The sequence below is a fragment of the Panthera uncia genome, chromosome A2, assembly GCF_023721935.1.
Source record: "Panthera uncia isolate 11264 chromosome A2, Puncia_PCG_1.0, whole genome shotgun sequence".
NCBI lineage: Eukaryota > Metazoa > Chordata > Mammalia > Carnivora > Felidae > Panthera > Panthera uncia.
Window position 1 is genome coordinate 60,207,694 of NC_064816.1, and position 18,445 is coordinate 60,226,138.

At 45.8% G+C, this 18,445-nt stretch overlaps 1 protein-coding gene across 1 annotated transcript in view; it reads left to right on the forward strand.

Moving 5' to 3' along the window:
• ABCA13 (ATP binding cassette subfamily A member 13) overlaps positions 1-18,445 on the forward strand; it is a 313,586-nt gene that overhangs the window by 6,356 nt on the left and 288,785 nt on the right. The window contains exon 2 of the mRNA XM_049642263.1: positions 17,593-17,686. Within this exon, the coding sequence (XP_049498220.1) occupies positions 17,593-17,686 (94 nt within the window). The remainder of the gene's footprint in view (positions 1-17,592; positions 17,687-18,445) is intronic.

Sequence of the window (18,445 nt, forward strand, 5' to 3'; positions counted from 1 at the left end):
TGGATCCTGAGACTGTGTCCATCCTGGGACCGTGTGGATCCTGGGACTGTGTCCATCCTGGGACCATGTCGATCCTGGGACCCAGCCCCAGTCGGCTCGGGCTGCCTTTGCAAACCCACAGCCTGGGTCGGGACTGCAGACAGACACCGTCTCAGCTCTAAGTCTCCAAGTCTGAAAACAGGAGTCCACAGGGCTAGTCGCTTCTGAGCCTTCTCTGCTTGGCTGTGGACAGTGTCTCCGCCCTGTGTCTTCGCACCTCCCTCCCTCCACATCTGTCTCAGCTCACGTGTGTCCTTTTTTCCGTTTTCTTCTGATGCTCAGTTTTAGTCGGTTGGGGAAAACGCATGCCTTTTATATTAAAAGAAAGAGATTATTATAGAGAAGAATTAAAAAAAACCTGCTTTTAAAAAAAAGTTTATCTATGTATTTTGAGAGAGAGAGAGAGAGAGAGAGGGAAAGACAGTGAGCAGGGGGAGGGCCAGAGAAAGGGTGGCAGAGAGAATCCCAAGCAGGCTCCAGGCCGTCAGCACAGAGCCCGACGTGGGGCTCTATCTCACAAATCATGAGATCATGACCTGAGCTGAAACCAAGAGTCTGACATTTAAAAGACTGGGCCCCCAGGTGCCCCTGCATTGTCATTAAAAGATGAAACAGGTTGCTTCCAGGACTTTCAACTTCTCCTTTTTGTGAGGACACGGTCATTTCTGACCCGGGACCACCGGCCTGACCCCAGCGTGAGGCCCAGCATGACCTCATCTCAACGTAACCAAATCTGCAACGGGCTTGTTTCCAAATCAGGTCGCATTCTGAGGTTCTGGGGGTCCAGACTTGAACATGTGAATCCGGGGAGGAGACAATTCTGCCCCTCACAGGGTGTGTACGTGACCCATCCTGGGGCTCTAACATATTGGTTCGATGAGACAAACCCTCGCCTTGTGTGGCTTGGACTTTTAAATGGCACAGCGCTCCCGGGTGGCTTGACCTCTGGTGTCACACTCTGTCCCCTCTCTCAAGGAAGAAGTCCGTCAAACAAAGGAAATTCATCAGACCAGGTGCCCCCAGGGGGCACCTGGGGGGCTCAGTCGGTTAATTGTCTGACTCGAGATTTCTGCTCAGGTCACTATGTCACAGTTTGCCAGTTCGAGGCCTGCGTTGGGCTCTGCACTGACAGCACAGACCTGCTTGGGATTCTCTCTCTGTCTCTTTCTGCCCCTCCCCCCTCAAAAATACATACATAAATATTCAAAGAGAAGGGACGGGTCCCCCTAAGAACGCGTTTCCACCGTCTGCTCAGCATGGAGTGAATCACCACCAGCTGCACGGACTCCTCTCCAGGCTGGAAGGCTGCAGCCTCTGGGCCGTCTCAGCTACCCGACCTGCCGGCTAGGGGCCCATGTCCCAGCCGAGGCCAGTGGCCTGAATTCCGCGTGTCTGGTCGGCATCAGTGCGGGGACTGGACCAATGACGACGGTGGGCTCCTGGGCACACAGAAATCCCCTGCGGTGGGGCAGTGAGGGAGAGTCCACGCTGGCATTGTCCACTGCCCGTCCACGTCAGGGCCCCAGAACTTTCGACTCAGTGACTCTGGCCCCACAGCAGGTCCTCAGGTCTCTCGTGGAAGGACCCGGCCTCTTGAGCTGGGTTTGGGACACAGCCTGGGGCCTCGCTCTCCCAGACGGCTGTCCTGGTGGTGCCAGCCCTGTTCCCTGGTAACCTTGCGCTCAGCAGAATTGACCGCCTGTGTGGCTCTGGTGGTTTAGCCATCCCTGTGGTCAGGGCATCCTCATTGGTTGCTGGTTCAAAGTGGAGCCTGGCGGGGTGCCCTGAGGGGTGCCTTCTCAGACCTCTGAGAGCAGGTGGCCTCCACCCATGCACCCCTGGAGCTTCAGACCAGGCGCTGCTGAGCAAGATGGCGGGGAGGGAGGCAGGGTGTCCTCGGGAGGCCGCGGGAGCCTCAGGGGAATCCACGTCCCCCTGCAAAGACCCCTGGACGGCCTCCATGGCTGCTCTTTCCTCTGGCTGGCAGGCTGTCCCTGGCAGGGGTGCTGGGGGGCAGGTGGCCCTGACCCCCGGGGGAAACTGGCTTCACCAAAGGTCACCGAGGGTCACTGAAGGTCATTCAAGTGTGTCTCAGCTTACTCAGAGCAGGGGTCCAGGAAAAGCGGTTCAGAAATTGAATATTGAAACACAAATGTCTTTTTGTATCTTTAGGGGGGGTGTAGGCGTGTGTGTAGGCCGCGTGGGTTTCTTTGCCTTTCTCCTGCTCCTACCACGCTGGCCACAGGGCCTTTGCTTTTATTTTGATGGATCTTTTTTTTTTTTTTCACTTTTTAAAGTTTATTCACTTTTTGAGAGATAGAGAGAGACAAAGTGTGAGCGGGGGAGGTGCAGAGAGAGAGGGAGACACAGAATCTGGAGTAGGCTCCAGGCTCCAAGCTGCCAGCACAGAGCTCAAAGCGGGGCTCGAACCCACAGACCAGGAGATCATGACCTGAGCTGAAAAGTCTGATTCTCAACTGACTAACCCTCCCAGGGGCCCCTCATTTTGGTGGATCTTAATATGCTTCCAGTTCCTTACCTTCATCTTCCTTTTCTTCCTCATGGTCTCAGCACACATGATGGAGTGGAGCTCAGAGACCACTTCTGAGGGGCAGTGGGCACACCTTCTGCACAGAAAGTGTGTTAGAGTTTTGCTCGCTGTAGATGTTCTTCTGTCCTGCATCAAGGCCCAAGTTGAAGAATGCAAGAAAATCCAGGGGCGCCTGGGTAGCTCAGTAGTTTAGGCATCTGACTTTTGATTTCAGCTCGGGTCATGATCTCACAGTTGGTGAGTTCGAGCCCCACACCGAGCCCTGTGCTGACAGCGTGGAACCTACTTGGGATTCTCTCCCTCCGTCTCTGTCTTCCCCTCCCCCACTCTTTCTCTTTCAAAATAAATAAATAAACTCAAAAATAAAAATAAAAATAAAAAAGAATGTCAGAAGATCCAGTCTTTCAAAAGTGTAGAAAACGAACTGGGTTTCAGAAACAAGGCATCCGATTTTTCGGTTCTCAATGTGATTGTTTGTCAAGGTGGAAAGGAAACAAAAACCCTGTTTACATTGCCTTTCTGCTGAAAATGTTACCAACATATGGGAAGGGAAAATGGCAAGATCCTCAAAAGGCTAGTTCTGGAAGTTTCTATTTAGCATGGTGAATTCATGTGGCTTCCACGAAGAAACAAAAACAAAAGCAACAACAAACAACCAAAAACCAAAAGCAGAATCATCTTCTTTTCCAGAGAGGTGCCCCCTCCCTACTCCGGGATGTGGGTCTTGTTAGGAATCTTGGAGTTTCCCTGTTTTATTTACTTTGGCTCAGATAAGCCTGGGTTTTGGATTACGAGCAAGGTTAAAACAAAATAAAACAAAACCAACCTCCTGGTAACAATAACTCCAGAGACGAAGGGCAAGGGAGACTTCAGGCTTGTTTTGTGAGATTGTATTACAGGCCCAGGCTGTGTCCCGGGGACCATGGAGACTGAGGAGGACATACATTTTGTCACCCTGGGGCCCCGAGATCAGCTCTGCATTTGCCACTCAGCTGTGTCAGTTGCTCTCTCCACATCTGGGGCCCCTTCCTGCCCTGTCTGCCTGTGGCTAAATCAGTGCTCACCCAAGGGAGGGACATCACAGTCCCAGTCCTGGACCAGATAGCAGGGGCTTGTCCCCAGGCTGTGCTCACAGGCACCTGTCGCCCTGCAGGTTCCAAGCAAGAGCTCCTGGCAGAGTCTAACCTGTGCACCCGAGGGCCCCCGTTTGAAAACAACCACTCCTTAGGGATGGGGGGGGTGCGGGGAAGAGGCAAGCAGGCATGTGCATGCCACCCATCCTGACCTCTCCTAGACTTAGGGGCTGTGTGAGGGACACAGGGCTGCTAGGAGGGACTGATGGTGAAAGGTGAGATGGTGTTGTGGCTGCCCTTGGGGGACCTGGGATGTCTTCTCAGCCCTGGCCCTTTCCTGTGTGCTTCCAGTGTCCTGTCTCCCCTGTGCATCGTAACTTCCTCAGGTCCCCCACCCCAGGCCTGTTTGGTCTTCCCCATGCCCCTGCAGGGTAGGACTTCTCATTCCCATTTCTCGGATGAGGGAGGCTGAGAGCAGGGGCCACCTGCCCGGGGCCCGGGGGGCAGCGGTCCCCACCTGGCCCGGCCACCCTGTGCAGAACTCTACCCCTTGCTAGATAAAGGTTTGGTCACCTCCACGTCCCTGCCTGGGGCACTGGGTCATCAAGAGTTGCTGTAATGAGGCATTCTGTTGGAGGGCTTCCCTGTTTGCAGCGGTATGAGAACCATGGCCACAAAGCTCTGTTTGATGCATCATGTCGTACGGAGCATTACCTTGGTGCTGGGCCTGCTGGTGCCTCCCCACCCCAATTATGTTAGAATACGTTCCAAACAGTGGTACATCCGAGCCAAAAGGAGCCCAAACTACTACGCATTGCTGTGGTTTCTGCTACCTGCCGGCCAGCTTTCTTTCAAAAGGGACGTGCAAGTCATGGCTACCAACCAGTGTGTCCAGGGTTGTGTTTTCCCGGCCTGTGTTGGCCTAACTGAGCGCGTGTGTGTGGTCTGTGTGCCCAGACTTCGTACAGGTCTGGTGGCACGTTAAACTTTCTTTAATCTTCTCTTTTGAGACATCAGTGTAAAAGGGAATATTTTTATATTTATTTATTATTATTATTTTTTTTAAGTTTATTTGAGAGAGAGAATGAGTGTGAGCAGGGGAGGGGCAGAGAGAGAGAGGGAAGGAGTGAGAGAATCCCACACAGGCTCTGCATTGTCAACGCAGAGCCCAACGTGGGGCTTGATCCCAGCAACCGTGAGATCCTGTCTTGAGCTGAAATCAAAAGTTGGATGCTTAACCATCTGAGCCACCCGGGGTTCTCCCAAAGGGAGCATTTTTATCTGTATTTTCCCTTATTTAGATTGTCCATCGGGGCACCGGGCTGGCACAGTCGAGTGGTGCACTCGACTTTTGATCTCGGGATTGTGAGTTTGAGCCCCACGCTGGGGCTATGTGGAGATTACTTAAAAAGAAGATATTTAAAAAATAATAAATTGCCCATCAAATTCTCTTCCAATTTTGTAAGTAGGAGGCTAGTGATTTTCTCCTGTGGTTTACTCATTGAGACCTTAATGCATGGATTTCAAGTACCCGACCCCCACCCCAACAGTTGTTCCTTTTTGTTTGTTTCTGCATTTTTATTGGCCAGGTTTAGTTTGTATATCTTCCAGTATCACCATTGCTTTTTCTTTGTTTTTTTAAATTACTTATTATTATTATTATTATTATTTTAATGTTTGTTTATTTTCGAGAGAGAGAGAGAGAGAGACAGAGTGTGAGCAGGGGAGGGGCAGAGAGACAGGGAGACACAGAATCTGAATCAGGCTCCAGGCTCTGAGCTGTCAGCACAGAGTCCAATGCAGGGTTCAAATCCACAAGCCATGAAATCATGACCTGAGCTGAAGTCAGACACTTAACCGACTGAGCCACCCAGGTGCCCCTGTTGTTTTTAATTTTTTAAAAGAATGTTTTCCTATTATGAGAGAGAGAGAGCATGAGCTGGGGAGGGACAGAGAGAGAGGGAGAGACAGAATCCCAGGCAGACTCTACGTTGCCAGCGCAGAGCCCAATGTGGGGCTCCATCTCACGAACTGTGAGATCATGGCCTGAGCTGAAATCAAGAGTCGGATGCTTAACCAGCTGAGCCATCCAGGAGACCCTGGTTGAGCCTGTTTTGGACACCCTGAATAGCTTCAACATGAATGTTTAGTATGTGAGTGTTGAATAAAAAGCAATTGCTTTTCAATATAAAGCCAAAAAAGTAACAGCACCAAAAAAACAAAAACAAAAACAAAAAAGTAGGAGAGCGAGAGAACTCATCCATTTCTATCTCTCGGCCCCCAGCTAACTCATTGGCCAACATAAAGATTTGCACAGGCTCTCTTAGAGAGGGAATTTTGGACTCTGTTGGAGAGGGGTTTGGAAGTCCCAGGTCAAGGTGGCAATGGATTTAGGCCAACTGGGTGGATGGTTGCTATTTGGTTTTGAGTCAGGCTTTGTTTGGACCCTCTCTTATCGCAGGGTTTACAGCCAGGACCTCATAATACTTCTGGGAAAGTCCCCTCTTCTGAGAGGCTGACATCCAGAGATCCGTGTGCGCCCCAAAGAGACACAATAGAATTTCACGCTCTAGGCAAAGCCCTTTGTTTCCAAAGACCGAGCAGCAGACTAATTACATGCTTTGCTTCAGCTTCCTTGATATTCTAAACTTGTTATGATGTTTTCCTCCATGAGTCTCATGACTACCTTCTTCCTGGTAAGAGCCTCCTTCCTTCTTGATTCATCAGCAATTGTGCTTTTTGTACCAGGGCGTTTGGTTCTTTGTGGTTTTCAGTTGTAACCGAAACCACACACTGCCCGCGTAAGCCTGAGGATTTAAAAATGGGTTTCATTAAGCTCCACTCATAAAACGTTCTGTTCAAGTAAGATGGGAAAGTGTTTATTTCATCCACAGGCCTGAGGTTGATTCAGGTTCCCTTGAAAACTAGTCCAAGGAGACCGGGCAACAGACTGTGCACAACGTGACCTACCTCACTGGTTGGTGGAAGGCTAAAATAACAGATGAGCACGAGCTTGCAGACGGTCCAGGGCTATGCCGACGAAGGGTGTGAGGACAGGGCCTGGTCGTCCGCACATCTGCATCCCCGGGGGGAACCGCACTCTTGAGATGTGTATGCATACATCTGCTCCATCCTCCCAGGCAGGGACTCGGCCGTGGGTGTTCACTGCTGTTCCTCAGTGCCTGACACTTGCGACCCACTCCCTGATGAATGAATGAATGAATGAATGGATGAATGGATGGATGGATGAGTGCACTTTTTTAAAAAACTTTTTTTATGTTTATTTATTTATTTTTTGAGAGACAGAGAGAGAGAGAGAGAGAGAGAGGGAGAGAGAGAGAGAATCCCAAACTGGTGCCACACTGTCAGCACGGAGCCCAACGTGGGGCTCGAACCCACGAACCTCAAGATCATGACCTGAGCAGAAATCAAGAGTGGGAGGCTTAATCAACTGAGCCACCCAGGCACCCCTCCCTTTCTTTTAGAGAGAAAGAGAGAGAGAGAGAGTGAGAGCAGAGGAGAGGGGCAGAGAGAGAGAGAATCTTAAGCAGTCTCCACACTGCCAGCACAGGGCCCGACTCGGGGCTCCAACCCACCAACCTGAAGATCATGACTTGAGTTAATATCAAGAGTCACAGACTCCACCCACTGAGCCCCCCAGGAGCCCCTGAGTGCACGTATTTTCACTGCTCAGTGGACAGCAATTGAACGATACATTCTCCTGTATTTTTGCATGACTTCCGGTTTCTTTTTTCTCATTCACAAAATAACATAAGCATTCTTGGACACACATCTTGATTCATGTATGTAATTACCTACCAGCTTGAACCCTTTTCATAGGCTCAAACCAGTGTAATAAAGATAAATTAATATGCTTCAACTTATTATATAGTTGTTGAAATATATGGGTCATAGAATGTGCACCTTCCGCTTTGTTAATGTTGTTGGGCTGTTTTCTAAAGTTCCTGTGGACCCGTGTCCCCACCGATACTTGGTGGTGTCAAAGGTTTTACTTTTTTCTGAACTGGTGGGTGTAAAATGGTGTTTTGTTGGGGTTTAATTTGCATCTTCCTAAGTACTTCCTACTGCTGAGACCGAGCACCCTGTCGTGTGTGTTATGGGGTGTTCCTAATTTGCTCCTCTCTGCTCTTATCCTTTGAGTATTTTCTATGGGGTAATCAATCTCCCCACTGATTTGTAGGAATGTGTATATATTCTGGAATGTCAATTACATATGTTGAAACAGATTCTCCAAGTCTGTGGCTGGCTCCTGGGTGGCTCAGTCCATTAAGTGTCCGACTCCGGCTCAGGTCATGATTTCGTGGTTCGTGGGTTTGAGCCCTGCGTCGGACTCTGTGCTGACAGCTTGGAGCCTGGAGCCTGTTTCGGATTCTGTGTCTCCCTCTGTCTCTGCCCTTCCCCTGCTCGTGCGCTGTCTCTTTCTCAAAAATAAACATTAAAAATTTTGTTATATAAATGACACTTCTAAAAAAATAGCTTTTCTGAAGAATAGAGATTTTAATTTTAATATGGCTTAATTTCCCTTTGTTGTTCATGCTTTTTTCTGTCGTGTTTAAGACCGCCAAGACATGAAGAAGGTGCACCATGTATTCTTATAAACATCTTAAAGTTTCTTTTTTTCACTTTTAGAGCTTTGTATAAAATGAGAGCTCAGGATCGGATACCTCCCTGCCTCTGCTCCCCGACTCTGCAGATCACCCATGACCTGGTGGTTTGTTGAGTAGCAACTTTTTCTGCCATTGGTCCGCTGACCACCTTCTTCCTCTATCAGGTTTCCAAATATGCCAAGTTCTGTTCCTGGGCTCTCTTTGCCTCTCCTCAGGTCAGTTTCTGTATCGCTGAACTGACAGTACGCTGTGTCTTCCCATCTTATTTTTATAGGAAGTTTTGATACGTGAGAGGACAAATCCTTTCAAGCCGTTGGTGAAAATTGTCTTGGATATTGACCTTTGATCTCCCGGGTACATTCCCGAACCAGCTCATTAAAATCGACACCTGCCAAATCAAAATGCAACAAGCAAAAACTTGTCGGGATTCCACTGGAATTGCGTTGAGCCCTTGGACTAGCTTGGGTAGAATGAACCCCTTCGTGATATTGACATTGCTTGTGCGTCGCCAACGGCTCTGTTTGTTTACCCGGTTCTCTCTGGTATCTTTCAATAAAGTTTCACAATTTTCTTCATGAAAGAATTGCACGTATTTTGGGTAAATTTTCTTCCCTAGGTGTTTTATACTTTTGTCAAAACTATAAACGGCATCTTATTTAAAAAGTACTATTTCAAAAAAAAGTATTTTCTAAGTGATTCTTACCGGTGTAGGGAATTATTGAGAGACAGGTATTGAATTTTCTTGGATGAAAGTAAATTCGTGATTGCCTTTTTTTCTAAGCTTTTATTTTTGAGTAATCTGTACTCAATGTGGAGCTCTGAGATCAAGAGTCACAAGCTCCACCAACTAAGCCAGCCAGGCGCCCCTCTAATTTTCTCTCTGTGTTTCTATCACTTATTGGTTTCTATTTTCTTGAGGACGTTTAATAAGTTTATAAATGCCTCCAATTATTGCATCTTCTTCTCCTCTCACTTCTTTTATTACGTTGTGATCCTTTCTATATATGATGGTTCTTTTTCTTAAGCCTCTTGTCTGAATCTAAAGATATTTAATCATCTTCTGGTTTCTTGCTCTTGCTGAGTCCCTCGCAAATCTGACCATTCCTTTGACATGGTGTGGCTTTATTTCTTGAATTGCTTTTGAGAACTTTTCTTTGACTTAATTGTTTTTGAAGTTTTTGGGTTTTTTAAATAACTTTTTTAATACTTTTGAGAGAGAGAGAGAGAGAGAGAGACAGAGGGAGACAGAGAGAGACAGGGCACAAGCTGGGGAGGGGCAGAGAGAGAGAGAGAGGCAGACACAGAATCCCAAGCAGGCTCCAGGCTCCGAGCTGTCGGCACAGAGCCTGACATGGGGCTTGAACCCAGGAACTGTGAGATCATGACCTGAGCCGAAGACAGACACTTTGCACTGTGCTGGAGTTTTTAATGTGGATTTATGTTTCCTGGTAAATGTTATATTTCCATTATCAATGAATCTCTGTCATCGTATGTTCTGGAGAATTCTCAGGCATTCGTTATTTAAATATTGCCCTACCTGCCTCTCCTCCATTCCCCTTGAGGGGACTTTCCTTTATAACTAAATCTTACACTTAAAGATTCAACTTATGATTCTCTCTTCTCTTTGATTTATTTTTTGCCACTCTCCTCACCCCAGCTCTCTGGAGATTTCTTTCTGGAAGTCCAGCCATGCAGTAAGAACTGTGTTCTCCTAGCAGGAGTCCTGTAGTTTCTAGCTGATGTGCTACCAGAATCAGAGGTGACATGACTGGGTATTAAACTTTGCCCCATTTTTTATTTTGGCCGGATGTCATTGCCCAGATTTCCCCCTTGGGTTTCATGGACTAGGGCTTCACATAATCAGATGAAAAGAATCCAAAGTCGTACAACAATTTGCCCCAAAATGGATGGAGTGAATAAAACACTGGTTGGAGGGGCGCCCAGGTGGCTCAGTCGGTTAAGAGTCTGACTCTTGATCTTGGCTCAGGTTAATAAATGATCTGTGTTCTTTACGATTGAGAATATTCGTATGTTGCTTTTCATTTAAGGGCCATTTAGGTTGGTTATCATATTTTTATCACACTTTCTTTCTCTTTGAACTTTGTAAATACTGATGTGTCGGCATCCAGCACTGAATGTTGCGAAGATATATTTGAGGCTGGACTGATTTTTCCCCCTCCTTTCAGTGAGTTGCTTTTTTTCTCCCCTTCTGGAGACCTGTGCTAATCTTCCTTTATCTTTGGGGCTCGATAGCCATAGCTCAGCTACAGCTTATTTTTCCCCCCTGAAATACAACATATTCTTTTGGTCTTTAGAACAACTCTTCTCTATTTCTGGGAAGTTCTGTGTTCTATCTCTGAGCATGTTTTTTGTTGTATTTGTTGGATGCTTTTCTGTGTTTATGGTTCTACCTTTAAAAATGTTTTGAAGAAAATCCCCGTTGTGATCTCAGACTGTTCCTCTGATGCAGAAATTCAAATTCAACCAGCGACTACTCTCTGTGTAGTTTCTAGGTCTAAATTTTGGATTTCCACAATAATCATTCTGTTATTGTTGTGTTTTCCCTACATCTGCAACCTCTCTTTTTCATTTACCATCTTTTTTTTTCTTTTGAGCTCTTTTTTCCGAAAGTTTGCTCTTACTAAATTGTTTTTCTTTACAAAGCTATTGTAAAGAAATTTCATGTTCTTTGGGTTGTTTCTTTTCCAGTCGTGCTTTATGACTTTGGTTTGTGTGTTTGGGTGATTCCTCCAGAATGCTTAGACAGCTGTTTTGCGCTTTTAATCTGATTCGTTCTGGGAGGGCTCAGCCGGGTGTTGTGTTTGTTCTCGACTCTCTTGTCGATAGATCTGAGACCGGTCTGATTTCTCCTTCAAACCCCAGTGTGGTCCCTGAGCTTACCCTATATATGCTGATTGCCAATGGCAGGGGGGGTGGTGGGGATGAGGGAGGACTCACATCCCCATGGGAGGAGATGCAGACATTATTACCCTGGCTGGGCTCTGGGCTCTGTGCTCCGCTTTGGAATTTTCTCCAGTGTTTTATTTTTATAGTTTTCATTTAAAGTTTTTTTTTTTTTAATTTTTCATTTATTTTGAGAGAGAGAGATAGGGTGTAAACAGGGGAGGGGCAAACAGAGAGAAGGAGAGAGAGAATCCCAAGCAGGCTCTGCTGTCAGGACAGACCCCCATCCGGGGCTCGATCTCACGAACCGTGAGATCATGACCTGAGCCGAGATCAAGAGTCAGATGCTTAACCGACTGAGCCCCCCGGGTTCCCCTTCGTCCAGCATTTTATAGCATACTCACTCCATCCGATTTCGGGGAAGTTGTTCTCCAACAGACTCGGACTCATTGCTCACTTCTCCGTGTTTCGTTTATTGCTCGCAGCTTTCTCTGACTCCTGCGGGAAGAAGGAGGGAGGTGATGCCTTCAGGGCTCTCACCCCGCAGATGCGGGCGCTGGGGAGGCGCCCCAGGATGACAGGTTTGGAGCTGCTGGGCTGAGTTAGGACTGAACTTGCTCGATCTGCTCTAGAGACCTGTTTCTTGGCATTTTTGTGGCTTTCATCTTATATAAAGACAAGTTGGCTCTCTTTCTCCTCTACCTTCTTTTCTTTGTCTCGTCTCATTCTGTCTGGAAGAAGAAAAAGTCTGTAAGGAGACACCAATGTTTTACCCGACAGCCGTTGACATATGTATTTCTGTGTGTGTGCTGTGAAGGTCTCCGCCAAATGCTGCTGCGTCTCAGCTGTGTTTTTAGGAACCAAGGAGGGGCACCCATTGAGGTCATGGGGAGGGCGACTGTGGAATCTGGGGTGCAGAACTGAATACTTTTTCCATTCCCTGGTGGGAGCTCCCCGCTTGGGACCCTGCTGTGTGGGCGCCTGATCCAGTGGCTGCTGTTTTGTGAGCCCAGGTGATTCTCCCAGCTGATTCTTTTTTTCTTTTCTTTCTTTCTTTTTTAATGTTTATTTATTTTTGAGAGAGCGCAAGCAGGGGAGGGGTAGAGACAGAGGGGGACAGAGGTTCCAAAACAGGTTCTGTGCTGACAGCAAAAAACCCGATGCGGGGCTTGAACTCACGAACTGCGAGATCATGACCTGAGCCAAAGTCGGATGCCCAGCTGACTGAGCCCCCCAGGCGCTCCAAGCTGATTAATTTCTTGAGAGCACAGCATCTTGTAGCATCTGCTCCGGGCTGCCTTAGGGGGGACAGCATGGGTGCTGTCTGTTCTCGGCCCTTCCAGTGCGGGGAAGCCCCTCGTGGGGGGCCCACGGTGTGGGCGATGGGGGGAAGCATTCCCAGTTAGCAAGGAGGGGATCAAAGATGTCAGGTAAGACTCCAGGACAATGAGGACACATGAGAAGGAAACCAGGGTACAAAAATATGATGAGAAAGAGCCTCTGAGCGCCTCTGGGAGAGAGTCTTGTGAAAGGAGGTGATTCACTGGCTCACAATGGGCAGTGACACAGCAGAACTGGGTGTTTCGATACTTGTCTTCTGAACGGAGTTATTTCACATTCGAACAATGGGAGATTTCCCCCCTACCTGTGCTTTTTGGAGCAGCTGGTGATTAGCTTACAAATAAAAAACTAACGTACTATTTTCTTTAACGTTTATTTATTTTTGAGAGAGAGAGAGAGAGAGAGCAGGGGAGGGTCAGAGAGAGAGAGAGAGAGAGAGAGACATAGGCTGCACAGAGTCTGCACAGAGCCTGACTTGGGGCTCGAACTCACGAACCATGAGATCATGACCTGAGCCGAAGTCGGATGCTTAACTGACTCAACCACCCAGGCGCCCCCTGAGATACTATTTTTTAAAGTGTAACTGGGGTTCTGTTTCAGTTAAAGATCTTTAAGAAACTGCTAGATTATACGATGTAGAGTTTTGCTTTTTTAACGATGTTATTTCCATTTGAAACTGGAGATTTTCCACTGAAGTGAGGACTGGACAGGTAAATTCTTATAGCTTCACAGCTGCCACTGCCTATTTTAGTTTGGCCATGATAAGGGTCCCTTGAATGATGATCATTCATTCATTATGTGTAGGAACAAGAATCCAGATGCTATAAATAAAAAGATTGATGAACTGATTGCATCAAAGATTTTGACAATTAAAAGGCAAATAAGACACTGGAGAAAATAATTGCTTAAATACTTTAAGCCGACAAAGGACCAATGAAGAAATTCCTTAACTCAAAAAGAAAATAGGAGACAATGATGTGCAGACCAGTAAAAAAAAAAAAAAAAAAAAAAAAAAAAAAAAAAGCAGACAGAAAGAAAAAAAGTACATAAAGTGGGTTTTAAAATAGTAAGATGCCCTCTTTTCTTTAAGAATTTTTTTTTAATATTTTTAAGTTTATTTTTGAGAGAGACAGACAGACAGACCACAAGCAGGGGAAGGGCAGAGAGAGAGGGAGACACAAAATCCAAAGCAGATTCCAGGCTCTGAGTTGTCAGCACAGAGCCTGACTCGGGGCTTGAACTCATGAACTGTGAGATCATGACCTGAGCTGAAGTTGGATGCTTAACCGACTGAGCCACCCAGGTGTCCACTCTTTTTAAGTTAATTTATTTCTTTTGTGGAGGGGGGAGGGGCAGAGAGAGAGGAAAAGAAAATCCCAAGCAGGCTCCACACTCTCAGTGCAGAGCCAAATGTGGGGCTCAAACCCACAAACCGCGAGATCATGACCTGAGTCCAAATCAAGAGTCAGACCAACTGAGCCACCCAGGCACCCCAGTAAGACATCCTCTTTAGTGTAAAACCGCGTATCCTCCTATCCTGATAGAGTGTAAATTTCTGTTTGTGCATTATTGAATGCCTAGCCTGTTTTGTGTCTGACCGTACACTTTTGTATCATATATATATGTATAAATGTATATATATATATATATATATATACATTTATACATATATGTAATAGAAAAATGTGTACAGGGAAGAATAGGGAGTGAATGGACAAGGAATTATTGTAGATTTGACTTATGAAAAATGCTTGACCTTAATAATTAAAGAAAAACATTTTTTGCATATCACTTTGACAAAATATTGACAGAAATTTGAAGGTTTGTTAATCTCAGGAGAGTGTGTTTGGAGGGAATGATGGTTGGGCTGGTTTGTACTGGGTGCGTTTTGTATGATTAGAAATCATACACACTTTGACTCAAGAATCTCATTTGCAACAACACTTCGTAAGCATACTTACAACAGTCAGCCAGATATATACAGAAACCTCATGATAGCAATGGCCCCAAACAGAAAACCTTGCACGTTTCCATGAACTAGGTGATTGGTTGAATAAATTACATTCTACAGTAGATTATCATGTTCTCTTTAAAAACAATGAGACAGTTCTATAAGTGCTGATATGAAAAACTGTTTCCAAAAACATTAGTTAGGCTTATATATACTTTAAAAAAAATGAATTCAGAAAGCTGTTGAGGGGAGCCGAGGTGGCTTAGTATCCAACATCGTTTAAGCATCCAACTTCAGCTCAGGTCATGATCTCGCGGTTCATGAGTTCGAGCCCCGCATCGGGCTCTGTGCTGACAGCGCAGAGCCTGGAGCCTGCTTCCCATTCTGTGTCTCCCTCTCTCTGCCCCTCCCCTGCTCACACTCTGTCTCTCTCTCTCTTCAAAAATAAAATAAACTTAAAAAATTTTTTTTTAAAAAAGAAAACAATTGAGATAATTTATCCTTTGGGAGAATGGCTGTATTCTTTCTGTACTTTTTAAATTTCCTAACCATGCATATATGTAATTACTTATAATATCGAGAGTTGTTATACGTACGAGTCTTGGGTCTATGGACCATTATCTGTGTTCTTTATACCTCTCTGTCTTAAAAAATAGCTATCATATGCTATTTAAAAATTTTTTAAAACAGAAAGTTAATTATGTATTTCTTCTTTTTTTCAAAGTATATTTATTTTGAGAGAGAATATATTTATTTATTTTGAGAGAGAGAGAAAGCAGGCGAGCAGGGGAGGGGCAGAGAGGGAGGGAGGGAGAGAATCCCAAGCAGGCTGCGTGCTGTCAGCATGGAGATCATGACTGTGAGATCATGACCTGAGCCGAAATCAAGAGTCTGACGCCTAACTGACTGAGCCACCCGGGTGCTCCTATATTTATTCTTCTTAACGGTATCAAGTCATTGCTGAATTTGTGGCATGTTTTCTGTTTTGCACATTTAGTTTCAGCCGGAACTAGTTATGGAATCTTCCCACACCACACCCCTACTCCCATACTTGAAGAAATGATTATTTGTTCTAGAGAATGAGCTAGATGACTTGAATTGGTGGTCTTCTGAGTGTGCCCGACCTCTCTGGCTGTTTTAATCACCATCCTTTGAGTAGAGGTTGGCCTCCTGCAGACATTTGCCCCATTATAAAGATATATGATATTGGATTTCCGCACTCGGTCAGGGAACTTTCCATAATGATGCACTTTCTGGCACAAGAAATATTACATCATGAACTCTTTCAAAAGCGGTGATTTCTTTTCTTTAACTACAGTGGGGATCGAAACCTTTCCACCTGTGTTTTGTCTTTATGGCTTCAGGCCACATACACCCTCCTGGCCGCATTTCAATGCCGTTTCCTTACAGGGAAGAATTGTGAAGAGCAGTTCAAAGAGCAAAGGAACCAAAGAGGCGAAAAGTTTGTTTTAGCTCAAAGCATTATAACTGGGAGTCTAAAAAAACCCGTCTTTAGTGTTAGGCTGGGTACCCCTACCTCCCTAACCTGCAGATTTTAGGTTTTTGTTCATGCATTATTGAGTGCCTAACCTGTTTGGTGTGTGGTTATAAACTCTTGTCTTTGTGGAATGATACGAGTGGAAGTCTACAGGAGAACATGATCCACCATAAAACCACGGAAGAATGAGGACAAAAAGAATAATCTGGGGGCGCCTGAGTGGCTCAGTTGGTTAAGCGTCTAACTTCGGCTCAGGTCACGATTTCATGGTTTGTGGGTTTGAGCCCCACATCGGGCTCTGTGCTGACAGCTTGGAGCCTGGAACCTGCTTCAGATTCTGTCTCTCTCTCTCTGCCCCTCCCCTACTCATGCTCTGTCTCTCTCTGTCTCTCAAAAATAAAACAATGTAAAAAAAAAAAGAATAATCTGGTGATAATCGAGGATAATTCTTTTCTTTTTTTATTACTTATTTTGAGAGAGACAGAGATAGTGTGAGTAGGGGAGGGGTAGACAGAGGCAGAGAGAGAATCCCAAGCAAGCTCTGCGCTGTCAGAACAGAGCTCGATGCGGGGCTCAAATTCTTGAACCATGAGATCATGACCTAAGCTGAAACCAAGAGTCCCAAGAGTTGGTGCTTAACCGACTGAACTACCCAGTGCCCTGAGGATTTTCCTCTTAATTAGTTTTTCACTGGGCTGAACCTTGGGTATTTCATTCTCAAATAATTAAATTCCATGCATCCATGGTAATTCCTTTGTCTTTTTTGACTGAGGACGCAAAGCTATGCGAATTACCGTGATTGTTACATGTGGCTCTTTTGTTGTCTGTGTCAGGAGATTTGGCTCCAGTAATCTGACTTTCAGAAATTTGTTCCAGTCTTAAGAAAGTAACTCAGGGGCACCTGGGTGGCTCAGTCGGTTGAGTGGCCGACTTTGGCTCAGATCATGATCTCTCGGTCCGTGGGTTTGGGCCCCGCGTCGGGCTCTGTGCTGACAGCTCAGAGCCTGGAGCCTGCTTCAGATTCTGTGTCCCTCTCTCGCTCTGCCCCTCCCCTGCTCATGCTCTGTCTGTCTCTCCTTCTCTCTCAAGAATAAATAAACATTAAAAAAAAATAATGTGGACAAAAAAGAAAGAAACAGAAAACAAGCGTTTTGGGAAACGTACAAGGAGGTGACAGTCGCGGGTCCAGATGATGAACGAACCATGGACCCGTGGCTCAAATCAGTGTTCTCAGAGACGCTCAGTAAGGATGACAATAATCTCCTTTTTTTTTTAATTAAAAAAATTTTAAGTTTATTTATTTTTGAGAGAGAGAGAGAGCATGGTAGGGACAGAGAGAGAGGGAGAGAGAGAGAATCCCAAGCAGGCTCTGCACTGGAAGCATGGAGCTCCATGTGGGACTCGAACCCACAATCCAAGAGATCATGACCTGAACCGAAACCAAGAGTTGGACACCCAACTGACTGAGCCACCCAAAGCCTTGACAATGACCTCCTTTAAGGGAGGCCTGAGTGAGCAGCAACCCATCCTGCAGGCAAGGGGGCTATTACAATGCTTTGCCATTTATTCAAACTCTAATTTTTTTTTTTCCCGACATCCTTCTTCAGGTCCTTTCTCTTGCTGAATTCTTTTGGCCATGTATCCTCTTCATGATTCTGACAGTGCTTCGTTTTCAAGAGCCTCCCAGACACAGAGACAATTGTGAGTGTTACTTTGGCTACACTTATTGCATTATAGACCCTCTGGAGGAAGAAAATGCAGCTCTTTCCTCTGTTGTTTATAAACTGTGAATTCTGAGTGGAATGAACGCATAAGGTTCACTGTGATACCACAATAGCTATATTTCCGGGGTATGTGCCAGTAAGCATCAATTTATATTTTTTTCTGTTAAGAATCATAGTCACACATACCTGTTCCATCTAGCATATAGACGTATTCTTCTAACTAAACTGCCTTTGTGAGAATAGGTTTAGATGCTATTATAGATATATAAAGAGTAGAAGAAGAGGTAAAAGGTGACAGATACACTTTAGTCTATCAACAAGATAGTGATGGCATTGGTGGTTATGGTGGTGTGGATGGTGCTGGTGATGATGGTGATGATGACGATGATGATAGTGACAGTGATGACAGCTATCATGGTGTCATAGTGATGACGATGGTGATGATGTTGTTGGTGGCAAAGATAGTGATGCTGCTGCTGCTGATGGTGATGATGATGATGGTGACGATGGTGACGAGGATGGTGATGGTAGTGATGACGGTGATGGTGATGATAGTGATGAAGGTGGTGATAGTGATAATGGTGATGATGTTATTGTTGGTGGAGGTAGTGATGATGTTGGTGATGGTGATAATGGTGGTGATGATGGTAATGATAATGGTGATGATGGTGATGATGATGATGATGGCAATGGGGACGGTGATGGTGGTGATGATGGTGATGGTGATGATGGTGGT